General features: G+C 45.2%; 1 protein-coding gene across 4 annotated transcripts in view; it reads left to right on the top strand.

Moving 5' to 3' along the window:
- PHF20L1 (PHD finger protein 20 like 1) overlaps positions 1-27,713 on the top strand; it is a 100,227-nt gene that overhangs the window by 45,888 nt on the left and 26,626 nt on the right. For all 4 annotated transcript variants that reach the window (XM_040432125.1, XM_040432126.1, XM_040432124.1 and 1 more), the window contains 5 exons: positions 1,400-1,525; positions 2,850-2,932; positions 14,689-14,884; positions 17,260-17,430; positions 20,269-20,457. In XM_040432125.1, coding sequence (XP_040288059.1) covers positions 1,400-1,525; positions 2,850-2,932; positions 14,689-14,884; positions 17,260-17,430; positions 20,269-20,457 — 765 coding nt within the window. The remainder of the gene's footprint in view (positions 1-1,399; positions 1,526-2,849; positions 2,933-14,688; positions 14,885-17,259; positions 17,431-20,268; positions 20,458-27,713) is intronic.

Raw genomic sequence — 27,713 nt, 5'->3', positions numbered from 1 at the left:
CGAGCTCACTGCTAGGTGGAAGCGTTTGCCGAGCAGTCCCCATGGAGAGCCCAGTATATCGCCGGATCTCCAAAAAATGAAACGAAATGCCCCGATGCTCATATTGGAGGGGTGAAGATGGGGATATGTCCGGGTTCATCTCTGAACCCAGACAACCCCGCCCAAATAGGCTAATCCTAAGGCTCCATTCACACATCCGCAATTCCCATTCATTTCTATGGTCCGCTATTCCGGGTCCGCATTTCCGTTCCCGAAAAAAATAGAACATGCCCTATTCTTGTCCGCAATTGCGGACAAGAACAGGCATATTCTATTAGTGCCGGCAAAATGCGGAACGCACATTGCCGGTGTCCGTGTTTTGTGGATCCGCAAAACACACACGGATGTGTGAATAGACCCTTAAGGGGAATTCAAATTCAAATGGATAGACCCAGCAAACTGATCCTGAGAATTAGGGCTCATGCACACAACCGTGTTGTTTTTTGCGGTCCGCAAATTGCGGATTCGCAAAAAACATATGCCGCCCGTGTGCCTTCTGCAATTTGCGGAACGGAACAGGAGGCCCATTATAGAAATGCCTATTCTTGACCGCAAAACGGACAAGAATAGGACATGCCTCATAATTTTTGCTGGGCCACGGAACGGAGCAACGGATGCGGACAGCACACAGACTGCTGTCTACATCTTTTGCGGACCCATTGAAATGAATCAAAAAACGGCCCGTATACGGAACGCAAAAAAATGTTTAGTACTGCATCCCTGCACAATGGAGCTCTGGTTAAAAAATAAACCCTGCTAGCCCTGCATCCCCTTCATTCTCTGTATTGTTGGGGGTCCCAAAAGTCAGACCCCCACGATCATAAAGTGATGTCATATTCTAGCAATGTGTCGTCACTTCATAAAATGGGGAAAACCCTTTAAAAGGGTTTTACAGTATGGGAAAAAGTTGGCGACTGGCCCAGAGTGAGTTAAAACAAGAATGAAATAGCCGATACGCTCCTCACCGATCCCGCGCCGCTCCTTTTCTTTCGCTCCCTGGGTCCTGGTCCTGTTTTGACACAAAGCAAATGTCTGAGGCGGGTGACTGCTGCAGCCAGTGATGAGCTGAGAGGGTATTTCCCTAGACCAGCAGGGACCCGGGGGAATTGGGGGAGGAATGGGTTCTTTTATTATTTTAAATCTCCTCTGAGCTCCCTGCCGCCTGTTTTCCCTGCTGTTAACCCCTTTATTTCAGTGTTGTCAGCCTTTTACCTGCGTCCAGTTTGCTTTATCTCCCGCAGGAAGACATTTTCTACTTGTGCCTTTCAGTAGGAATCTTTAATCCTAGAAATGGTGCTTTTTGTTATTTCTGTATCATTTGTTTTCTAAATGAATTAATAAAAAATGCCTTGGTTTTCAGAGATTGCGTTAGAAGAGGTTCCCAAGCTGCCCCTTCAGTCTCGAGAAGATGAGGTGTTACTGAAGAGGAAGATCAGCCAAGCCAGCACCTTCCAAGCAAAGCGTGCCCGGCTAAACAAAATAACAGGTACCGTCTTATCCTGTGCAGGAAGAGTCTCCGAAACCTCCCTGGTTCAGACGTTAGTGCAGGCTTCAAGGGGTTGTCTAGTTTTGGGACAATTTTAACTGTGGGCAGCAAAATGTGAACTTCTGCATGGATGGGCCCAATGCCAGGCCTCAGTGGTGACATGTGTCAAAGCAGCACATGACCTGGCAGTAATGTGCCACTGGGAGGCACGTCACCACTGAAGCCAATCATGGCTTCAGTGGCACATGTGACCCCGTCCATCCAGAAGTTTACAGGATTGGGGACAGGGAGCAGGTGAGTATGGTCTGCGTTCAACTGGGAATTTCCATCTCGGGCTTTCATGGCTGCGATCAGAATACCCATGGTATGTAGATGCCAGACATGGACAGGGTCGCTGAAACCAAGCCAAGCAGGTTGTTCTACAGTGTTTCCTTAACCCTGGCCACCTCTTGCTGACGCATGTGACAGGTGTTGTGATAGGTATACTCTTTTAAAGGGCTTGTCCGCATAATATTTTTGTAAGAATACCCAGGAGATAAACCGGCCCCATGTTGTCACCGGGTGATCAGCTGTAATCTGTAGGGATTTACAGTAGTGTTCAATTTCCCTGCAGTGCCCCCATTGGAGAAGTGAGGCATTACACAAGTGCCCAGTGAAATGAGCAGTGTGTCCTGGCAGTGCACGAGTGCTGGGTCCACTTTTACAGTGAGAGACGGAAGACAGCGCGTGCGCTCACTGAGCGCACCATCTTCACAGCTGATCAGCAAGGGTGCCGGGTGTCGGGACCCCCAACGTTCTGTTAGCCCTTATACTGTGGATAGGGGATAACTTCGAATTGGAATACCCCTTTAAAATATTAGGTAAACCATATATTTTAGGGTATAGACCGTATAGACGGCGTGTTTCAGGTTCTAACCTTTTTTTTTTTTTTTGGAAGGGAGGTTCAGGTGCATTTTTGGATTGCTTAAAGCAACCAAGAGAAGCAAGATGGTTGTCGAATGTCCTGACTTCTGAAAGGGTCTTGTGTGAATTACTTATTATTTTGGCCCTAATATTGGGCACCAGCCGTTGTCTCGCAGTGCCCATAGATAGTGAAACAATCATCTGGATCAGGTGGTTGCCGTCTAATGTCTTGTTTCATACGCCTCTTATTGGACGTGGCCTCTGTCTAGATGTCATTTATGTGAGTATGTATCAATGGCGGATCTAAATGTGGCGCCATCAAACTGCCGCCCGTCACAGGATCACTGTTGTGTGATACAATGAGATTATCGCTTCCTTGTCTCAAGATTTTACTAGGTTTCCTTTTTTTTTTTCTTTGAAGGTTTATTGGCCTCGAAAGCCGTGGTACTTGATGACGCAGAAAAGAAGCAGCAAGCCACCGAACAGCCTGCAAAGCAGGAAGAGGTATGAAATGGGCGAGTGTGGACCCACATCAGGGCTGTACCTTACTGAACCTTAAACCAGTGCCTGTTTCCGGTGCAAAAGCTTTCCAACTGCACAAGTGGAAGGCCGTATGTCTACCCTGTATCGCCCGTCTGGCCCCATGTCGCTCACCCTTCTGATCATCCACCTATACATCAGCCAATACTGTGCTTTACTTGTCTTTTACTATGTTATGCCATATCTTCTACCTCCTGGCCACCACTAGAAAGGATTAGGGTGGCTGCTTAGTTGCACTGCTTTTTGGGAAACTTTTTTTTTTTTTTTATATTAAAGAGGCTCTGTCACCATGATCAACCCTATTAAACCAGGCCTATAACCTGGTAGGGTTGATCATGCTGTTTAAAACTATGCCTGTCTTGCCACTGTAGAAACTTTGGACAACCTGAGTTCTTGTGCCTGCGCAAATGAGACCAAACCCGGCAACTGCGCACTGGGAATTTGAGCTGCTTGCCGTGATGTCTAGCACGGTCAACCTAAGTGGCGGGGTTGGGCTATAGAGGCATGCATACTCCGTGGTGCTCAAACTGCTACAGCCCGCCTCTTGGTGCGCCAAGTCCTAATCTGCGTAACAATAAAAGTACACATTTCTCCACAACGCTGGCACCTACTGTGGTAAGACAAGGTATCGTTTTGGACAGCATGATCAACCCTACCGGGCTATAAGCCTGGTTTAATAGGTTTGATCATGGTGACAGAGCCTCCTTAATAAGTAGCCATGTCCCGCAGTGCATCAAAATCGAGCACAGACTCTGAACCAGCAGCTTTTTTTTTGGAGATCGAAGATGTCTGGCAGCCAGCTGAATTTTAAAGGGGTTGTCCAAGGTTACTAAAACATGGCTGCCTTCTTCCAAAAACAGCCCACGTTTGGTATCGCAGCTCAGCTCCATGGAAGTGAATGGAGCTGATCTGCAATGCAACACCTGGAACAGGAGTGGCACGGTTTTTAAAAGAAAGCAGCCATGTTTACCCCTCTTTATAATGCGCGTGACTTGCGTGTATACAGTAGGTGAATCAGAGTATTCAAGTATGCAGATTTAAACTCTAAAATTGGAGCTAGGGATGAGCGAATCGACTTCGGATGAAACATCCGCACAGTATTAGAATGTATTGACTCCGATGAGCCGAAGTTATTGCTTCCAAGGTACCACTTGGAACCGAACCCAAGTTCGGGAAATGATTTTTTACAGTACAAATTAATTTATGAAGTTATTACCCGAAGACTTGCGAGACTTCGCAAAGCAATAACTTCGGCTCATCAGAGCCAATACATTCTAGGGAGCTCCTGCTCCGTACAGTATTGGAACAAAGTTTTATGCGAATCGACTTCGGATGCTTCATCCGGTTGATTCGCTCATCCCTAATAGGAGCAATGCTTAAAACATAAAGTAAAAAAAAAAAAAAATCGAAGTATTCTTTAACGACAATGATGTCAGATCCCAAATACGGCAATGTCACAGGTGGTTTATGCAGAATGTAAAAATTTGGAACGTTTTTTTTTATTATTAATATTCGCCCCTTAAGTCCTATGTCAAATCACGTGGATGGATCTATGTGAAGGAATCATGTATAATTATGTTATGCATTCATGGGAAGTAGAAAATCTGTTGCTTATGTTTTGCCTCCAGAATATTTTTTTATTTTATATTTTTGTCTCTTGTCACGATGCCCCAGGAACAAATTCATCACCTACCCCAGTGATCACAAGAATGGAGTTCCCCAAGTCCCTTTTGTGAATTGAGTGGTAGTGTGCACGCGTGACCACCGCGCCATTCACTTATAGGACTGCCAGAGATAGCGGAGCGCTGTACTCGGCATCTTATAGACAGGGAATGGAGAAGGGGGTCCCAGATTTGCACTATAGCGCTGCATTCTCGTGGTCAGTGAGGGTCCCAGTGGTTGTGTAGCCAGAAGTAAAGGGCAGAGATAAGGAAGTGTGTCTGCTGGATCAGACTACACATTGTTTGTTGTCTGTTACCATGGAGACACACGATCTTCAGATTAAAAAAGAGGTTTGAAATTTTGAAGTTATCGGGTCGCTTCGTTTTCATTTTAGCTGCATTGAAATAATGAAACAAATGTTTGCGAAAGGGTGGACATCGCTTTATATTGTATTTACTGCCGTTAGATTGTAAGCTCCTCTGAGCAGGGACAAATATGTGCAAGGCACTAGCAACGTAAAGCACATCGGGTTACATAACATACATTGGAAGCCACTTTATTTTTTTTGTAGCTCAGCTGTTTTCTGTTGAATAAGACTACACTGCAGTACCAGACACAGCCTGTGGACAAGAGTGGCGCTGTTTCTGTAAAAAAAAAAAAAAAAAAATACCCCTTTTTAATATGTTAATTTAAATGCAAGCCAATACACGAGGGAAGGGTTAGTGGTTGGGGGGGACTCCCATTTGGATGATCAAATAATAATTAAAAAAAAAAACCTTGGGAATAATCCATTGGGGACAAGGAGTGCTGATAAATGTTACCCCCAGAGAAGTGTTCCTTGTTTCTTTATAGCGGGGAGAAAAGAAATTTCCATAAATCAGTGCACTGTGACTTTTTTGCATTTTTATTTTTTTAAATGTTTTTAACCTTTTAATCGTCTTTCTTTTGAAACTATTTGAATAACGAAACTATTTTTACTCTAAAAAAAACAAAAACAAAGCCATACAAGAAAGAAATGCAGTTCTTTGATACTGCCATTTTTTTTTAAAGTAAATTTTAAAATTTTTGGGCAAAAAATAAAAATCTTTTAATATTGTCATCGTGGCTGCCTTCAAAAGGGCGTTTTTACTGGGTAAGGCTTCTCTCACACTCACACGCAGACTTCTCCGGCAGGCTGTTCCGGCGGGAGAACAATCTGCCGAATCCGTGCTGCCTCTAGTGCACGTGTGCCACCGGACTACCGCTCCGGCCCCATGACATGTCGTAGTTTTATTACGGCTGCCTCTCGGCATGTTTGCCGTGCTGCCGCCGGAACTCCGGCCCGCCCCCATTATAGTCAATGGGGCCGGAGCGGTAGTCCGGTGGCACACGTGCACTAGCGGCAGCACGGATCCCGCCAGAACAGCCTGCCAGAGAAGTCTGCCGCTAGTGTGAAAGTAGCCTAATATATTATAATTTTTTGCTGTTATAGGATTACCAGTGGAAAAAGTGAATTTTATTTCTTATGGTATACAAATATTTTAAAATATTTCATAATTTATTTTGTAACCGTTACTTTTGACCCCGTGGCTGACCTGGAACCACCATCTGTCGCGTTTGCTGTTTCAATCTCTTCATTTATCTCATTTAAAAAATTTTTTTTAAAAGATCGTTTTTCGCTTCTGGTGCTATGTCTTGAAAATAATGTGATATTCATGTGATATTTATATTGAGCCACAAGGTTTGCAAAAATGTGAATGTCCGCTGCTTGTACCTCGCTGTGGAGGGAGGGGGGTTTATACAGAGTAATAATTGAGCCATATAATTCTTAAACATGCTTCTTTTACATTGATTTATAAGGGAACGCATAGGTAAGCAAAAAAAAAAGGAAGCCATCCCCTTTCTTAGTATGACTGATTTATAGTTACAGGATTTTTATTCCGCATTTTGGATGTTTATACCCCGTCATACAGTTAGTATCCAATGTTGCCTTAAAGGGGTTTTCCAGGACTTAAATATTGATGACCTGATACGAATTGATTTGTCTCATTAAGCAAGCTTCGAGACCTGTGATGGGGCGTTCCCAAAGTTGAGGACGCTCCCCTCACCGCGTGATGACAGGGCCGGACATTTAGACTGGCCCTGGCAATCTTGCACTTGCGCCGCTTCTCTGTTTCCTCTTCTGGAGCAGAGACTGTTTGTGCACCGCTACCCGGAAGTGCAATGGCGCTAGAGTTGTCACGATACCAAGAAATGTATTGCAATACTCAATACCAACTTGAAACCACGCAACAACAAAAAAATTGGGATAATTTGTGAGTACTTTTTTTTTTACATTTTTTGTTAAGTATCGATTGCCCTATGTGAGGAGGTACTCGATGGGGTCACTTACTATTAATCTAAATTAGTAAAACCATGATGTGCCTCACATTAATAGTAACCCCATCAAGCACCTCCTCACATAATGGACAGTATGGGGTTAATACGTGAGGTACATAATGGAGTTTCTTACTATTAATGTGAAGAAAAAGGGGTCAGCCCATCCCAATGCGCAGGTGCAAGCTGCCATGGCTAGAAACACAAAGGAAAAAAACACAATGCAACAGCACTCTGCAAGCCAAATAAAGTACAATAATGCCTTAGTAATAGAAAGTATTCTGGTGCTAATGCTACGCTTATTTTGCAAATCTGAGACTCTTGGCAAATACATTTTGTACAAAATTATTTGGGCCCCTTCTGCCACACGTCAAGGCGATCTCTGTAAGACGGGAACCTAACACTAAATGCTACCTGTTATGTGCCATGACGACCACCATAAAATTCAGGGAGTGCGGGTTCCACATGCATACTGGGTCCACTCTTCTTTTTATCATTTTTGGTGCCAAAATGGCCTCTATTAAATTCAGGGGATGCATTATTGTACTTTATTTGGTTTGCAGAGTGCTGTTGCATTTTTTTTTTTTTTTTACTATTAATGTGAGGCACATAGTTTTATCAGTTTGGACCTCCATTTGGCTCATATTCATGGTAAATAACCCCATCATGTACCTCACATTAACTCCATGTTGCCCATTATGTGAGGAGGTACATGATGGGGTTACTTACAATTAATGTGAGGCACATGTTGTTAATTTTGAACCTCAGTGTGCCTCCCATTAATACTAAGTAACCTAATCAGGTATCTCACACATTAAAGGGGTTATCCAAGTTCTATAATGCCCCCCCCCCCCCCCATATGCCCGGGCCCCTCACAGAGGTTGTGCTTACCTCGCTCCCTGGTATTCGTGTCGCTTCTCATACCGGCAAGGCCGCCTCTGCATCTCCCCGTCATGCAGATGAAAAAAAACAGGGACAGCCAATAGCAGGCTGTGATGAGAACAAGCCTCCCTAGCATCACCCGCAATGCTAGGGAGGATAGTTCCCTTCGCAGCCTGCTATTGCCCCCAAATATCCCCCCCCCCGCACGTCGGATGTTTTCATCCGCACGACGGGGAGATGCAGCGGCGGCCGTTCAGGCATCAGAAGCAACGCACGTCCCTGGGAGCGCTCCCTCCGTCCCTGTCCCCTCGCGCTCCCTCCGTCCCTGTCCCCTCGCGCTCCCTCCGTCCCTGTCCCCTCGCGCTCCCTCCGTCCCTGTCCCCTCGCGCTCCCTCCGTCCCTGTCCCCTCGCGCTCCCTCCGTCCCTGTCCCCTCGCGCTCCCTCCGTCCCTGTCCCCTCGCGCTCCCTCCGTCCCTGTCCCCTCGCGCTCCCTCCGTCCCTGTCCCCTCGCGCTCCCTCCGTCCCTGTCCCCTCGCGCTCCCTCCGTCCCTGTCCCCTCGCGCTCCCTCCGTCCCTGTCCCCTCGCGCTCCCTCCGTCCCTGTCCCCTCGCGCTCCCTCCGTCCCTGTCCCCTCGCGCTCCCTCCGTCCCTGTCCCCTCGCGCTCCCTCCGTCCCTGTCCCCTCGCGCTCCCTCCGTCCCTGTCCCCTCGCGCTCCCTCCGTCCCTGTCCCCTCGCGCTCCCTCCGTCCCTGTCCCCTCGCGCTCCCTCCGTCCCTGTCCCCTCGCGCTCCCTCCGTCCCTGTCCCCTCGCGCTGCCTCCGTCCCTGTCCCCTCGCGCTGCCTCCGTCCCTGTCCCCTCGCGCTGCCTCCGTCCCTGTCCCCTCGCGCTGCCTCCGTCCCTGTCCCCTCGCGCTGCCTCCGTCCCTGTCCCCTCGCGCTGCCTCCGTCCCTGTCCCCTCGCGCTCCCTCCGTCCCTGTCCCCTCGCGCTCCCTCCGTCCCTGTCCCCTCGCGCTCCCTCCGTCCCTGTCCCCTCGCGCTCCCTCCGTCCCTGTCCCCTCGCGCTCCCTCCGTCCCTGTCCCCTCGCGCTCCCTCCGTCCCTGTCCCCTCGCGCTCCCTCCGTCCCTGTCCCCTCGCGCTCCCTCCGTCCCTGTCCCCTCGCGCTCCCTCCGTCCCTGTCCCCTCGCGCTCCCTCCGTCCCTGTCCCCTCGCGCTCCCTCCGTCCCTGTCCCCTCGCGCTCCCTCCGTCCCTGTCCCCTCGCGCTCCCTCCGTCCCTGTCCCCTCGCCCTCCCTCCGTCCCTGTCCCCTCGCCCTCCCTCCGTCCCTGTCCCCTCGCCCTCCCTCCGTCCCTGTCCCCTCGCCCTCCCTCCGTCCCTGTCCCCTCGCCCTCCCTCCGTCCCTGTCCCCTCGCCCTCCCTCCGTCCCTGTCCCCTCGCGCTCCCTCCGTCCCTGTCCCCTCGCGCTCCCTCCGTCACCGGGCTCACTGCTAGCTTACCCTTGGAGAGCCTGGTACATAAAAAAAAAAGCCTTTGCCCTGTGCGGAGCATGAAATCCTCCGTTGTTCATATAATGGGGACTGGCTAGGTGAAAATGGGGATATGTCCGGGTTCATTGCTAAACCCAGGCAAGCCCTTTAATACTGCCATTTATTATCCGGTGGCTGTGCTTGGAGCTCAGTTCCATTTACTTATAGGACTGAGCTGCAGAAAGGCCATGTTGCCAGTGGTGTGCTGCAGACCCTTTCGACAGCTGATTGGCTGCAGTCCTGGGAGTCGAACCCCCCCCCCCCCCACTGATCTGATATTGAGGATGGGTCATCATTATTTAACTTCCGGGAAAACCCTTTAAAGTAAAGCTTTAGCTTTGGTGTGAGGTCTCCACAGTGATGCAACATTAAGATTGCAAATGTCAAGCTGCCCGTTTCTGCCAATGATGGCGAATGCGGTCGCCCAGGAATCCAACAGGTCTTTCTGACAACTGTTGCTTTGTGGTCTTTGTAACTTGTGGGTGCAACCTGCTGTCTTTGGGTTAGACAGAAGAAGAGGGGGCACAGGAAGTAGCATTTGATTGGCACAATCGTCCTAACCAATCCTGCATATGGAAGGAATAGCGGTCAGGCAATCCACGGTTCATCTGATCGCTACCTAAAGCGGATAGCCAGCCTTACTCTCTTGTATCTGCCCTTCTGTAGGATCAGACTACCCAGTGTTTGTTTCTAGTCTTCAAAGGGATTTCCAGGAATTTAAACGGGAATCAGTTACTCATGTCACCGATCCCCGATTATGTTCTGATACTACTATTACTGCCACTGCTCTCCATTTCCTGGACCTGGTCTGTCTGTCAGCCAGTCACTGGGCTCAGCAGTGACCCCGCCTCAGCCAGTGATTGGCTGAACGGTCAGTCTAAGTCATTTCCTGTGTGTTGAGCCCAGGAAGTGCGGAGCAGCAGGGACCAGAGCAGCTGCGGGGGATGGGTGAAATTGAGAAAACTTCTCTAAACCAAGTCTGTATAGGAACCGTATACTCAAAACGGTAGATACTATATTGAACTGATAAAGTTAGTTTTTTTTGTAATCGAATCCACCACATAAACAGCACATGAAGGTCGTACACTGGGGGGATGTGTTATTTTTTGTCTTACTGTACTTTCTAAAAGGACATGACTGTCATTTTCCTGTGACCTCACTTTCTATAGAACTGATGATGTATGCAACGTTTCATGTAGTTGATGTGCAATAAAACGTGTTTGCTGACATGTTGTGGCTATAATTCATATCCTGCCGATTCCTGGATTTGATGTATTTATGTCAAAACGCGATGCACCTTTTTTTTTTTTTTTGTAGCTTGAAGGGTCAAATACTGAAGCGTTATCTCCTGGTATCATCCATTGTGTTTTTTTTTTTTGTTTTTTTTAACTGATGAGTCTGTTTTTGGACCTTAACCAGCACTATGAGCCCTTTGATGAAGAAATAGGGCCAGGAATCAAAAGGACAGATGAAGGATCAGAGGCAACGGCTGCCAAAACTGCCCAGTCTTACGCATCTGTGTAGTCGACTACCTAAGAGCTAAGCTAATGACTCTAGGAACAAGGATGGTCCCGTTGTTTTACAGACCCTCTCTCATCTGCGTCTTAAATTAAAACCTTATTTTAAGGGTTTTTCCCTACTTCAACGTGTTTGAAATAATCCACCCACCCAGCGGGACCTTCGCTTGGTTCCGGCTCCATAGGTCTACTACGGTCTTCACGGTGTCTTGAAGTGGCATGTCACTGCTGGGTCACGTGCCGCTTGAGAACATGGCAGCTCTGTGGTCAGTTGTTGCCCGTGCCGCAAGTTTACATGCCAGGACCGAAGCCCAGTAAGAACAGTGGTGAACCCGTAGAACTAGAACCAAGTGTCGGGGAGCAGGTAGGTGAGCTTTCCTTGGCAGGTTCCAATGGGTGGGGGAGTAATTGAACAAACAAACTGAGGTTGGAAAATCCCTTTTAAGCGGTGGCACATGACTTTTAACATGACTTCCAAAAACAGCGCCACAGTTGCCCACATTTGTTGTGTCTGGTATTGCAACTCTGAAGGAAATAGGGCTAAGCTGCAATGCCACACACAACCTGTAGACGGGCATGGTGCTGTGTTCCAGTTCTGGACATCCCATCATATACAGTGGATCTTTAACCCCTATAATAGGTTTGAGAGTATTTTTTATTCAGAAGTGTATGGGATGTTATTATTTCATGTTGTGTTATTTCTGTGTTCCAGTTGGGCGACTTACACACTAGCGAATGGGGACAAAACTGAAGTGTTTTTTTTTTCTGGTATTGGGACTCTATGACGGATATCTATACCGGAAAATAGAAACGCTAGTGTGAAAGTAGCCTTAAATTTTTGGGAGGGTTAAAAAAATGCATGAGCAGAACAGCTGAAGGGGTTATCCAAAAATTTTTTAATTATGTAAAAACAGCTACAAATGTTCTAAAAGTTGAAGCAAAAAACGTCTCCTTCCTTCTTTACACCGTTGATCTATTGCTGGTTCTCCAGCGACCTGCTGGCTTACAGTGACCGCTGTAGCATTTACATGCTGTCGTCTTAATTTTTCATTTATTATTTTTTTTTTTTTTAAGTTGAATAACTTTTCTGATTACATTTTTGCATTACTTCAGAGAGACACAAATACTTGTTCAATTTTCAAAGTATATAAATTTTATTTTTAATGGCCACGTGTACAGTCAGAATTCAGTGATATGGTGACGTGTCATAGTCTTGTGTGCGGATAGCTTTCATCAATCAAAATAGAACCCCTTTATCTAAACTGTTGTAAATAATTCTACGGCGTAACGTTTCATTTGTAGAGTGTTATTGGACCTGTGCTGGAGGTAAAAGTGGGCCACGGTTCACTGTGATGCTTTATTTTGTGTTTTCCGTGGTTGTGCAGTGTTTTGAAAGTCCCCTCCTATGGCCTCTTTCACACGGGCGTTGCAGGAAAATGTGCGGGTGCGTTGCGGGAACACCCGGGATTTTTCCGCGCGAGTGCAAAACATTGTAGTGCGTTCTGCACTCGCGTGAGAAAAATCACGCATGTTTGGTACCCAAACCCGAACTTCTTCACAGAAGTTCAGGTTTGGGTTCGGTGTTGTGTAGATGTTATTATTTTCCCTTATAACATGGTTATAAGGGAAAATAATAGCATTCTGAATACAGAATGCTTAGTAGTGATCAATTGAGGGTTAAAAAAAAATATAAAAATTAACTCTCCTTTTCCTCTTGTTCGCGTAGTTCCCGGTCTCTTCTTTACTTCTTTAATGATGAGCTGTGGGCTAAAGGACCTGTGGTGACGTCAGATCACATGCTCCAATAACATGGTCCATCACCGTGGCGATGGACCATGTGATTGGAGCATGTGATCTGACGTCACCACAGGTCCTAGCCGATAGTTCATCTTTTGAGAAGTAAAGAAGAGACCGGGAACTACGCGAACAAGAGGAGAAGGTGAGTTAATTTTTTTAAATTTTTTTTTTTAACCCTCAATTGACCACCTACTAAGCATTCTGTATTCAGAATGCTATTATTTTCCCTTATAACCATGTTATAAGGGAAAATAATACAGTGAATAGACTGTCACCTAGCAACCATGCGTGAAAATCGCACCGCTTCCGCACTTGCTTGCGGATGCTTGCGATTTTCATGCAACCCCATTCACTTCTATGGGGCCTGCATTGCGTGAAAAACGCAGAATATAGAGCATGCTGCGATTTTCACGCAACGCACAAGTGATGCGTGAAAATCACCGCTCATGTGCACAGCCCCATAGAAATGAATGGGTCGGTATTCAGTGCGGGTGCAATGCGTTCAACTCACGCATCGCATCCGTGCAGAATACTCGCCCGTGTGAAAGGGGCCTATGTCTTTCCTTCCTCCTTTTTTTTATTTCATTCTTTTTCTTTCGTTCTTTGTTTTGTGCTTTCTTTTGTTCTTGTTTTTTTGTTCTTTTTTTTTTCTTTCTTGCTATTCTTTTTTTTTTTTCATTTTCATTCTTTCTTTCATGCTTTTAGTTTTTTTTTGTGCTTTTTCTTTCTCTGTCTTTCGTGCTTTATTTCTTTTGTGCTTTGTTTCTTTCGAGATTACTTTCTTTCTTGCGTGTTTTGTTTCTGGCTTTCTTTCATTTTTATTCTTTCTTTCGTGCTTTTTATTTTTCTTTCTCTTTCTTTTGTGCTTTCTTTTGTGCCTTGTTTCTTTCGTGCTTACTTTCTTTTTTACGTGTCTTTTTTCTGGCTTTCTTTAATTTTCATTTTTTCTTTCAGGCTTTCTTTTGTTTTCTTTTGTGCTTTTTCTTTTTCTGTCTTTTGTGATTTCTTTCTTTTCTGCTTTGTTTCTTTTGTGCTTACTTTCTTTCTTACTCGTCTTCTTTCTGGCTTTCTTTCATTTTTATTCTTTCTTTCGTGCTTTTTCTTTCTTTCTTATGTGCTTTGTTTCTTTCATTCTTTCTTTGTTTTTCTTTCTGGCTTTCTTTCTTAACACTAAAATGTTTTTTGGGACTTCAATATTTGTGTCCTATACTTAGAATATTAAATAGTTGGGGGACCAGCTCCATCGAGTGCCATTGTTTACTAGGCACAGCACCATACATTTTTGGGGTGGCTGTTCCTGGTATGACCGCTCACTGCAACTCAGTCTCATTTAAATGGGGTTTTCTGGTAATGATTGTATTTTTTGTAATTGCCGTAGCCCGCCTCCTGGCTTCAGCAGTGACATGCTGCTTGTGACCACATCACTGTTGAAGCCAGTGATTGGCTGGAGCTGTGCATGTGACTATGCCCATGCACCGCCAGATGTAAACAGAGTGGGGACAGGAAGATCACAGCGGAGGACTGGAGAGATGTGGAGCAGGCAAGTATAAATCTTTTTTTTTTTTTAAGTAGGCAGGTGGGGGGCATGATATAGAACATACTTAGTGGAAAACCCCTTTAAGTGAAGGGGACTGAGCTGCAATACCAGGCACAGCCAATATCAAATGTACAGAGCTTTGTCCCCGTCAGTTAGCTGATTGGAGGATTGCCAGCCCTTCAGGTATTGGTGACCTGTCCTAATATTGTAATTCAGGAAAACCCTTTTACAAATAAAATTACTCATTAAAAGTAATCAATAAAACGCCATTTTTTTTCTTTTACAGTAGATTATTTTTAAGTGTAATATTTTTTTAAATCCCTATTACTTGTGGCTTTTATTCTTGCTCTTCACTTCTCTGCTTCATAGGATATCTCTTGTCTAAGCCTTGAACCCCGTTTAATGCAGATATAACTGTCCTTTTATGTTTTTTTTTCCATCTAGGCCATTACTCCCAAACACCAGAGTCAAATTGAAGCAGATATATGCCATTCTAGTACGGCAGCGAAACCCTTGCTGTTGCCGCCATCTTTGTCTTCCGGGAAGTCTCGCAGCAAGAAAGACAAACAGGAGTCTGTGGAGGCCTCAGGGTGTAAAAAGTCCCCGTCATTATCCATTACTGACCCACTGCTAAACCAAGGCGAGGATCTGCCATTTGTATCCAATCTCCTTCCTCCTGTCGCAATAAAAAGTGTTCAGACAGTGTTTTATAGTTGAATTGCAGGGTCGGTTACAGGGCGGTATATAATGTACAGAAAGACGTGAAGTCACCCTATGATGTTAGAGGTTCTGTCATCGGAGATATTGGTGGCACATGGCGATGCGAGATAGGTGTGGGTCCCACCTCTAGGACCTGCTCCTCTCTTTAGCACAGAGCCCCCAAAATGAACGAGAGCGATCCAAACGTATGGCCGCCCTTCATTCACTTCTGTGGGAGTTTCAAAAATAGCAGTTTATCTCCTCAATTCCCATAGCGCTGAATGGAGAGATGACTGTGCATGCGCAGAGCACTTCCCATTCTCTTCTGTTTTATCGGAACTCCCATTGTAGTGAATAGAGAGCACATTGTGCATGCGCGATTCGCGCCCGTTCATCTTGGGGGCTCTGTTCTATAGATAGGTGTGGTTTCCTAGCAATGTATCTCAGGTGGCACAACACCTTTTATTACCTGTCTGCCAAACAGCTCTTCATCCTGACCCCCTGGACCGAGCATGCATGTTTTTTGATGAATGGGGCGATGGTAATAATGGTAGGTTCACACCTCCGTTTATCAGGTTCAATGTTCATGGCTGGATCCCCTTGACTATAAGGGGATCCGGCTGCTGTCTGGCATAAGTGTCGGTTTTCAGCCGGCATGCAACCGTTTTTGTCCAGTATTTTGCTGGAAAACAGCCAGATCCCGTTATAATCAAAGGGTCCGGCGGTGAATGGCCGTATCCGACTAGGCCAGATCCGGTGAACTCTGGCAGGCTGGTCTCTTCTGGAACAGCCTGCCAAATCTGATAATCCGAGCTGTAAAACTACCCTAACTGATTGCTTGACACTTCCCATGGGATAAAAGGATCGGACATGTTGTAATCAAACTTGTCTGATCCCCCCCCGTCTAGAGTCTGGACACCACCATAACATTAGTCGGCCAAAATTGTCTGGTTCTGCTCATTTTTCTTTAAAGTGTATGGTCACATATAAGCATGGCTGTCACCTCTCCTGACGGGTCAGGTTTAGCATTGTCCATGTAATAACCATTCTGGAGCATCTGTACTTGGAGCTCTGCTTTGTGGCTCACTCTGTTATTCCTCCTAGAACAAACTGACAAGTAGATGTTGCCTTTCTCCTTGTCAGAGGAGCGTGTCCCTTCACAGTCTTATACTGGCAGCACTGCTTGGACAATATCAGACTGTAAGGACATGGCCCCAACTGGTAACACACAGTTGCCAAAGTACTAAAAAATTCTTAAGGGGGTTATCCAGGAATAGATATTGATAATCCTCAGGATAGGTCATCAATATCAGAGTGGCAGGGGTCCGACCCCCAGGACCCCCAGCGATCAGCTGTAAGAAGAGGTTGGGCACTCAGTGAGCGCCACGGCATCTTCCCACTATACATCGGTCACATCTTCAACTGAGCGCCATAGAAGTGGATGGAGCTGAGCTGCAATACCAAGCACAGCAGGCTGCGCTCCCCAGAGCTCCCTGAAACGGCTGATCCCCGCCATTCTGAGGGTAGCTCATCATTATCATTTACCAGATAACCCCTTTAATGAAGTAAACCATCCAAGGTGCACTAGCGCCTCTCCACACCCAGTATCGGATTCATAGCACTAGCAGGAAGTTGTTTTGGGCTATGTGAGCCCTCCTTAGGATGAGGCTTCCTAGTTAACTTGTATCTGCCTCTGTGAAGGAGTTTGTCCCAAATCTCTCATGCCTTTTCATAGCTTATCTAGCTGTAGAATCCAACATGCCCGATCCGTCTTTCAGAAGACCTCAACACACATTAGCTGATGGACCCATGTTGTGTATTGGCTGCGATGGACCGCGTGTAGTTAGAAACCAAACTGTAGCAATTGTAGTAAAAAACAAAAACATGGAATAGATACAAAGTATCCATTATTTGCTACATTATAAAAAAAGTGCAATATTTAGAACAATGGTAGGCCATTCCTGGTGTCCGTTTTTTAGTTTTCAGGGTTATTTTTTAATATTATGCATTGAATAATTTTATTTTTGATGTTTTTTTTTATAGTAATGTGAATTATGTTTCGTTATTTGTGTAGATTACGAGATGTACAATTGTTTATTCTACTAACTTTAGGTAAAACTTTACTTTCATCTTGACTTTCTGCTCTTTTATCTTTGAGGTGATGGTTTCTTTTCTGGAAAATTGTAATTAATTTGTTCGATTAGATTTTTTTATTTTTTTTTGTGCATGTTCTTTTTTGGAAATCTAATTTAGTTTACTTACCCGACAAAGATTATTTGTTCCACTTCATAATCATTGAAAGCTCTTTCTTTATAGGTACGCCGCACAACTCAAATCTTTCTCGGCCTTCTGGGCGTAACAACCAAAGGCGAAGATCGCGGCGCCTTACATCGGAAACCTCTGGTGACGTTCTCCGCATGCCTTTCAGTGAGGGACAAAGCCTTTTAAGTTACACAGAAACTCCGCAAGACCTTTCCATACCTAAGGGTAATTAATACATTTCATGCGTGCCCTTCGGTCAGGGTCAAAAAATAGTTTTTCACTATCTGCAATGCATTTTACACCAGTTTCCGCTTTTTCTTTTTTTTTATATAATCTTTGAGTTAATAATTTAAAAAAAATGTAATCTCGTTTGACACCAGTTTCAGATTTTTTATTTATGATTTAAAAAAATTCTCAGCTTATATTACATAATTTTCAGTTGTGTTTTTTTGCACAATTTTATGGCTATATTTTAAATAATTTTCAACTGATTCTCTACAACATTTTTAAAGTTTTTTTAGGTTAATGATTTATTTAAAAAATATTTTCAACTCCTTTTACATCATTTCCATTTTTATACAGCTTTTGTCTTGGTTTAAAAAAATTATTTTATATATACCGTATTTTTCGCCCTATAAGACGCACCGACCCATAAGACGCACCTAGGTTCTTGAGGAGGAAAATAAGAAAAAAAATATTTTGAACCAAAAGGTGTGCTTTTGGTGGGTTTTGAACTAATTGTGGTCTGTGGATGGCGCACTGTTATGGGGGATCTGTGGATGACGCACTGTTATGGGGGATCTGTGGGTGATGCACTGTTATGGGGGATCTGTGGGTGACGCACTGTTATGGGGGATCTGTGGGTGACGCACTGTTATGGGGGATCTGTGGGTGACGCACTGTTATGGGGGATCTGTGGGTGACGCACTGTTATGGGGGATCTGTGGGTGATGCACTGTTATGGGGGATCTGTGGGTGACGCACTGTTATGGGGGATCTGTGGGTGACGCACTGTTATGGGGGATCTGTGGGTGACGCACTGTTATGGGGGTTCTGTGGGTGACGCACTGTTATGGGGGATCTGTGGGTGACGCACTGCTATGGGGGATCTGTGGGTGACGCACTGTTATGGGGGATCTGTGGGTGACGCACTGTTATGGGGGATCTGTGGGTGACGCACTGTTATGGGGGATCTGTGGGTGACGCACTGTTATGGGGGATCTGTGGGTGACGCACTGTTATGGGGGATCTGTGGGTGACGCACTGTTATGGGGGATCTGTGGGTGACGCACTGTTATGGGGGATCTGTGGGTGACGCACTGTTATGGGGGATCTGTGGGTGACGCACTGTTATGGGGGATCTGTGGGTGACGCACTGTTATGGGGGATCTGTGGGTGACGCACTGTTATGGGGGATCTGTGGGTGACTCTTATTGGGGTCTCTGGATGGCACTGTTATGAGGATCTGTGGATGACACATATATTGCATCTTATGCTATGTGTCATCCACAGATCCCCTCCATAACAGTGTCCCTGTAGTGAATGACCCTCAATACAGGGGGTGGGGGTCGCATCTGCTTTTATAATGACAGCGGGGCCCGTGCAGTGACTGTATTCTACTACACGGGCCCCGCTCACTGTATATTATCATATCTGTAATAGTTAATTGTTATGTATATAATCGGGTAATCAGCGCCTGTATACTTACAAGTACAAGCGCTCGGTAGCAGAGAGGAGGGAGGAGGCAGGCCGGGAGGACGGGCGCTGGCAGCGTGAGTCACTACGTCATGCGCCCACGCCGCCTGCTTCATTCATAAAGTGGGCGGCGCAGGCGCGTGACGTAGTGACTCACGCTGCCAGCGCCCGTCCTCCCGTCCTGCCTCCTCTCTGCTACCGAGCGCTTGTACTTGTAAGTATACAGGCGCTGATTACCCGATTATATACATAACAATTAACAATTACAGATACGATGATATACAGTGAGCGGGGCCCGTGTAGTAGAATACAGTCACTGCACGGGTCCCTCTGTCATTATAAAAGCAGATGCCGGCCCCCAGCCCCTCCTCCCTCACAGCTGATACACCCGCCGCGCGGCGGGTGTATCATTGAAAATCATTGAAAATAAAATAATGTATTTTACACCAGTTTCAGATTTATTTATTTTTGTTTGATTTTTGGGTTAGTGATTTAAAAATATTAACAATTTTTATATTGCACCTGTTTTCAGATTGTTATGTATGACGTTTTTGGTTAATAATTTACCTCATTTTATAACGTTTCTAGTCTTTTAAGCTTTTTTTTGTTCATAATAATAAAAATATATTTTCAACCTCTTTTACACCAGTTCCATAATGTCAAAGATATTTTCAACTTATTTTTAAAGCCAGTTTCTGTTTTTATTTTTATTTTTTTGCTTGAATAATTTATAATTTTACATTTTTCAGCTCTTTTTACATCTATTCCAGTTTTTTTTATAGTCTTTTGGGGGGGGGGGGGGGGTTTAAAAAAAAACAAAAAAAACACATTTACAATGTATTTCAACACCAGATCATTTTTGACATTATAAACCATAGTTTTTTTTTTTTGTATGATGTTCTTAGTTTATTTTGTAGATTCTCTCTGGATGGAGGGAGAGAGAGTAATGTAAAAATATTTACCTATTTTTGCACCTGTTTTGTATATGTTTAATATGACTTATTATTATTATTTTTTTATTATTATTATTATTATTATTATTTATAATTTTTTGTATTCATTATTATTATTGAGTCTTTGAGAGTGGTAAGAAACTATTATGACTTTGCTTGTTGTTTTACAATGAAGAAAAATATCAATAAATGAGTATTTTGTGGCCTGACACGTTTAAATTGACATGGCAAAAGAAAACGGTCCCTTCACCACTCTCTTGAAGAGTTTTTTAATATTGCTGTTTCTGCAGACGCGCTTTCCCAGTTCTAGTTTTACCCACCAAAGACTTTCCCGACGTAATCAGCAGAATGTCATGCCGTGTGTCCCGCAGGACGTCCTATTGTAATACTCTATCACATTCTTTTGTTTATCTAGTACCCGATGTTGCCTTTGTGCCTCAGGAGACGCTTGAACCACTTGACCTAAGCCGTAACGTGGAAATCAAAACTCCCATTATCCCAGAATCCACCTACCACTGCCCCACTAAAGAAAAGGAACCCTTACAAATGATAACCTATTCTCCAAAAGCAATAGCTGATGGCAGAATAGCCTCGACGTCATCAGGTAATACTCTTTGCCTTTTACAAGCACATGGCTTGTTTCTAGCACAGCACATCCCAAGCCTTGGAACGCTTCCGCACATTTGGGTAGGTGCCCGGCCATGTTTGCATCTTTTTCTCTGCTACTATGTATAGTATTACAGGTAAAGCATTTCTTCTATTACTTAATGATGTCTAATTGGTCAGAAAAGTAAGTTTTCTTGGCAAATGTTACATTTTAGTTTAAGGTCATCAGCCACATCGAGCTCTTTTATGACCGGCAACATGCTAATTATACCAGTTCTCTTAAAATCTATTTAGCTAACGATTGCATACATGCAGCTGAAATGATCCAGTATAATATCCAGTTAGAGGGGTTGTGCAGGATTCTGAAAAATGCCATTTAATTGTGTAAACCTCGTCTAGTCTCCCACACAGCATAATAGCGTACCTGTTCACTTTTCCTCTTCACGTCCTCTTCACTTCAGGCTCCGTGTTCGAACTTCCCAAACTTGTGGGCGTAGATGAGCTGCAGCCACAACACTTCCCATATTGCTGTGCTCTGCGAGATCAGCCAGAAATGTAAATGCCTGTTACACCCTTCCCTGGGCCAAAAACTTTGCCCACTACGTCCCCCATCATCCCCTTGCTGTTTCCTCCCACACAGCTTTGATATGACAAGCAGTGGCCGACCCTACTTGTTGACTGAGAGCGTCGACCAACCCATTCCAAGATCACATGGGTCTGTCATAACGACCATTCAGCTGGCGATTATGATGGAAGGCATCATGAGAGGCCTGGTCATAACGACCATTCAGCCAGGGATTATGATGGAAGGCATCATGAGAGGCCTGGTCATAACGACCATTCAGCCAGGGATTATGATGGAAGGCATCATGAGAGGCCTGGTCATAACGACCATTCAGCCGGGGATTATGGTGTGATGGAAGGCATCATGAGAGACCTGGTCAAAACGACCAATCAGCCGGGGATTATGGTGTGATGGAAGGCATCATGAGAGGCCTGGTCATAACGACCATTCAGCCGGGGATTATGATGGAAGGCATCATGAGAGGCCTGGTCATAACGACCATTCAGCTGGGGATTATGGTGTGATGGAAGGCATCATGAGAGGCCTGGTCATGACGACCATTCAGCCGGGGATTATGGTGTGATGGAAGGCATCATGAGAGGCCTGGTCATAACGACCATTCAGCCGGGGATTATTAACGACCATTCAGCCGGGGATTATGGTGTGATGGAAGCCATCATGAGAGGCCTGGTCATGATGACCATTCAGCCGGAGATTATGATGGAAGGCATCATGAGAGGCCTGGTCATAACGACCATTCAGCCGGAGATTATGATGGAAGGCATCATGAGAGGCCTGGTCATGATGACCATTCAGCCGGAGATTATGATGGAAGGCATCATGAGAGGCCTGGTCATGATGTCAGAGGGCGCAGTGACAAAACCACTCTCCCATGTGCAAGCATATTAATATGACCCCATTCACATGACCGTAAGGGCTACGTGCCCGTATTGCGGACCGCAAACAGCGGGTCCGCAATATATGGGCACCAACCATGTGCACTCTGTGCTGCCGATGCAGACCCCTTGACTTGAATGGTTCCACGATCTGCAAGATTACGGCAAAACATAGGACGTGTCCTATCTTTTGTGGAGCGGAGGCAAGGATCAGAAGCAGTATGAAGCGCTTCCGTGTGCTTTTGGGTTCGTGTGTCCACACCACAGAAGATAGGAAATGTCCTATCTTTTGCTGTATCTTGTGAATCGCGGACCTGTTCAAGTCAGTGGGTTCGCTTCCACACCACTGAGTGCACATGACTGCCCGTGTATTGCAGACCGCAGCACGGGCACAGAGTCCTTACATTTTTCTGAGTGAGCCCTAAGTTGCAGGACTTGGCAGGGGATGCATAGGAAAAGGGAAAAGTGTATACTCACATAACCCCTTTAAAGTATACAGTTATAATATATTTTACTGCATTAATCAGCAGAACAAGTAAATGCATCGAACTTTGTACACATAAGATGTATTACAAAGTGACTTTTCCAACAGTAATGCCATTTTTCTTCACATACATTTTTGCACAGCAAATAAAAGCATTTTAGAGTGAAGGGGGGGCTGCAGCTGCAGTTCACTTTTTCTGCACTGTGAGGAGTTGGGTCTCCTGGTACAATACTAGAATCATACAAGGGGAACATGCGTGTCAGAGGAGCCCGCAATATTTTGCTGTACTGCACATGGAGCATCCACAGTTCATACCATAAACATCTCATTTCTGATTTCCATCAGTCATTGTGAGTAGTGTTGAGCGAACTTCTGTTTTAAGTTCGGCGTCTAAAGTTCGGCTTCCGGTTAGTGGAGAATCCCGATATGGATTCCGAATTCCGTTGTAGTCCGTGGTAGCGGAATCAATAATCGGCCATTATTGATTCCGCTACCACGGACCACAACGGAATTCGGAATCCATATCGGGATTCTCCGCTAACCGGAAGCCGAACTTTAGACGCCGAACTTAAAACAGAAGTTCGCTCAACACTAATTGTGAGCCAAAACCAGCAGCAGAGGCTACACCGAGATAAGTTATAAGGGAAAAGACCTGCACCTGGTCTGTGTTTCAGACCTGCACCTGGTTTTGGCTCACAATAACTGGTGGAAAACACTGATGTGTGAATAAAGTTTGAGATGCGGGGGTAGGGGAATGTTGCACACAGCAGATCAGAGTGTGGAGAGCAGGGAAAACATCCATGAAGGACAACTCGCACAGGCTTTAGATAGGGAGGAAGCGCGCACACAAGGCAGTTTACAGGGAGAAGACAGCAGCACCCTGGACACAAAGATCCAGCATGGATTACTCGGAGGGGCACAGCCACATGGAAAACATCAACAACAGACTCCATATCGGGGGTCTGAAATGAATGACGTACTAAACATTGCAGCACTAACACATGTCTATAGCCTTGATGTGTTTGCATTGTGTCGTGTCTGTTCTTTAGGTATGCGCGACTTTCTACTATTAGGATTTGTCCTCCAGACCTCACCTTATTGTCATTAATCTCTGTTTCATATATAAATCATTTAATGAAACGTGACATTAACCTGTGACGTGCAACACTGAAAGGGAAAAAGTCATCTAGAAGCAACCACACAGCACAACATCCAAAATGACCGTATCTGGCGGACTGAAAGTTAAAGGTTTTTTTTTTGTGCTTAACATTCGCACCCCCCTTCATGTGCTTGGTTGCTGCCTCTATGCCCAGTTTCATTGATTCGTCACCCTCTGCATACTACATCTGTGTTCCAGGTTCCTCCACCACTTGTTGTCTTCTGCTCATGTAAAGCATGTTAAAGGGGTTTTCCAGATTCAGGATATCACTGACCTATTAATTGTGACCGATAAACGACCTACAAGTGGTTGTAGTTTGGACTGAAATATATTAAAGGGGTGACACGTGAGCAGACCCCTAGCCCATATGGCCTTATAGGGCATATATACATCATAGAGGGGTTTCCTAGCTCCGGAAACACCCCTCTATGAGCTAATCTGAGCAACTCCCATTCTGGCATACTCAAACCAACCTTGTATTACTCGGGGGTGGGACTAGGGGTGATCAGTTGATCACCCCATGGATACCACCCCTTTAATATAGTATTAAAGGGGTTGTGTCATCTCAGACATTGGTGGCATATCCCTACAATATGCTAGCAATGTCAGATAGGAGTGGATCCCGCCTCTGGGTCCCCCGAAGTGTAGGAGAGCACACGGCACATGCGTGGGATGCTCTCCATTCACTGCTATCGGAGTTCTGAAAATAGCTGAGCGCGCTTGCCCGTAGCAAACTAGGGGTAACGTGGTGCACTCTCCTTCACTTCAGGTCCCTGTTTCTGGAGATAGGAGCCAGTCCCAGAGGTGGGACACGCTCCTATCTAACATCGGTGTTATATCCTAGCGATATGCCACCAATGTCTTAGACAAGACAACACCTAGGTCTGACTTATTCTTAGGATACTTGCCTGCTGATACAAGGAACACGGAGATGAGGAAGGATGAAAGATGTGAAGAAGTGTTTATATCGAGAAGAACGGTCCAGTCTGGGCACAACGCACAAGAATTGTTAAGATGTTATACATAGAAAGCCTTAGTTAGATCCAGGGTAGTTCAGAGTATCTCCTAAGGTTTTGTTCTCCTGGAGAAGACTTGCTGCTTTGTGACTTGGGAACCCTAAAGCCTTGGTTTTTTTTTTGTTTTTTTTTTGATGCCATGGTCCATAAGTAATCAATCAAGTGGATCCTTGCCAAACCTTTGACATTTTTGGACTAATTATGAGAAGACCTAACTCATTAGAGAAGAGTGAATAGAAGGAGATAAACACATGAGAAGCTTGAAGAAGATTCTGCCAAAAAACATGGTCTCCAGGTGGCAAGATCAACATGAAGGCAATTCGTTGAGGAGTTTCTTACAACCTATAATTCTTCTTAGAGGTTTCTTCTTTCATACCTCAGTAGAATACAACGTTCTCTTCTTTCAAGGTCATTAACCTCATTAGCCGTTTTCTTTCTTTTCTTCTTCGTGGTTTTCAGTGTTTTTTTTTTGGTTTCTTTTGCCTCAAATTCTTATTCTAGCATGTGAATAGTAACGAGTAAAAGTCCTTTCGCCCAGTGGAGTCTTGGATTGAATTCATGTGTCATCTTATTGGCATCCTGAGACCAATAGGCATTGATGATGATGATGATGAAGTAGTATGCTAGGGTTAAGTCTATACGAGGCCCCAGGCTTTCTGAATGTGCTGCTGCATCTGGCTTTGCCTGTGCGGTCTTTTCCTCAGAAGACTGACGTCTGGAAGGAGGAATAATTCTGATTTACAATTTCCACTTTTTCACCTAAGATGAGGCCCAGAAGAATCATCCCCTTGTAGAACACAATCCTCAGAGACGTAGATCAGGGTATAATCAGTCCGCTAGCGAGGTTTACCACGGAGCTGATATCGCTGGAAGGACCAGGCAGAACTATCCGTCTTCTCACAGAGATGCCAGAATATTGACTCAAAGAGGAGATTCCTATTGGGGCGTGCTGGAAGGAAATCTGATATTCACTCCACGGACCTGAACGAGTTAATAGGAATTGACCAATTCAGGCTTTCTTGGGTGAAGCTCCTCATTTTGTCGCCATAGCTATAACGAGCGGTTTCTAAAAGGCGAGATGCAACAAAGGGTTAACCGCTTCCTCAGCCTTCACATAGCGGCATCCATTATTGCGCGGATCTCGCGTGCAGGAGGGGAAAAAAAAGAGCCCATTGATTGTACATGAGATTTGCCGGCCTTGGTGCTAAAAGCACGTGCTGTAGAAGGAAGGATGGAGGAGGATTGTGGGAGTTATAGTTCCCACTGCCACGTGATGTGCATCCTGTATGGAAGACTGATCGTCTCTTCTGTAATATTGCGAAATTGAATGTGATCCTGTTTCCGTAGGGAATATACTCACGGGGTTCACTGTCCCCGATTCTTAGGTGGTCGGCGTTTTGAGTCTTTGATTAAGACTTTATTGGCTTCTTCTAACCTGATGGTCGCTGTGGGCGGCCGCACCGTTTTTCCTGTGCTCACTGGGCAGCCTGCAGGTCTGACCCTATGTTTACCGTGCGTAATCTTGTAGAATACATTTTTAAAAGGGTAGCGCCCCCCCAATGAGCCAGAGCAGAGAGCCATCAAAGACTAGTGGCCATCTCTGGCGAACGCCAGACGCCTGTTTATTACAGGAGCGCCATTCAGCTAACTGGTTGCCATATAATGCTACGTTCCCCTTCTGTCAATGCCAGGGAAACGGGGCACCAGCCACATCGTACCCGGCCAAATCAGCTATGTGTTGTGGGTCTCGAGATCCGGACCCATGGGCCTCAGCTCATGGGCTCTTGCACGTGACAGTATGTATTTTAGGGTCCATTCACACGTCCGTATGCGTTTTTTGCGGATCCGCAAAACACGGACTCCGGCAATGTGCATTCCGCATTTTGCGTACCGCACATCGCCGGAACTCTCATAGAAAATGCCTTTTCTTGTACGCAATTGCGGAAAAGAATTGGACATGTTCTATTTTTTTGCGAAACGGAAGTGCGGATCCGCAAATGCAATTGAAAATGAATAGGTCCAGGCGCACTTGTTCTGCAAAATCGCGGAAAGGATGCGGACCCATTTTACGGATGTGTGAATGGACCTTTACAGTCCACAAAAAAAGCGGAGGACATCCGTGTTACATCCGTTTAGTTTTTTTGCAGACCCATTGTAACAATGCCTGACCAGAATAGGACATGTTCTATTTTTTTTGCGGAACGGACTTGCAGACATACGGAATGCACATGGGATTAATTTCCTTTTTTTTTTTTTTTTCGTTCCGCATACGGGCCGCAAAAAGAAACAAACGGACAAAATACGTTTGTGTGCATTCTCTGCGTCATCTCACTGGTGTCGTCTGCCATCCCTTTAACAAGATGATGGAAAATTAGACGCGCCCATTCAGAATGCGGCCCTTTTTGGGGTGATTATTCCAGCTTCGTGTCCAAAGTTCTGCTCCGTTCACTTCAGAGGTGCTAAACTGCAATACCAGGCACCTCCTTTGCATAAGAGAGGCGCTGCTTCTGGGATTTTTGTATGTCCCATTAATGTTTTTTGTCATGTCTGTTACCTTTTTTAAAAGAGCAGTTAAAGCTTTGTTTTTCTTTATTTTTCTTTTTTTTCACGTTCTTGCGCAATTTTTCCCTTTCTTTTTTTTTTGTGCATGTGAATTCTGTGAACTATAATAGATTGAGAAGGCTATACATTACAACATATGTCTGTGCGTTCTGAACAAGACTCTGTAGGGAAACTGCCCTTTTGATAAGCAGTTGTCAATTCATACATTTCCAGGAGCAATAACAGAGGAACAGCACATAGATCTAAGATACAGCTCTACTATTTAATGGCGGATGCAGGTAGTTACTAAGACCTGTCAGGAGAGGCTAGAGATCCTCTTTAAGCCTCATGCACTTGGCAAAACCCCATACGTGAACCCTGTGCGGCGGCTGCTGTAGACACTCTGTGCTGCTGTGAGGATATTATGATACTCTAACCATCTAAAACTGAAATGTGCTTTACTTGATTCACATTGATACAGCAAGCAACTCGGCAGCTCCATATGGGTTCAGCAGCCCCGGGTTTGTCGACTGTAGCAGAGCTGTGTTTTTCATTTGGTCTAACTCGCTGTATCACACTGTGATTTTACACAG

The sequence above is a fragment of the Bufo bufo genome, chromosome 5, assembly GCF_905171765.1.
Source record: "Bufo bufo chromosome 5, aBufBuf1.1, whole genome shotgun sequence".
Taxonomy (NCBI): domain Eukaryota; kingdom Metazoa; phylum Chordata; class Amphibia; order Anura; family Bufonidae; genus Bufo; species Bufo bufo.
This window is presented reverse-complemented; position numbering and strand designations above follow the sequence as displayed.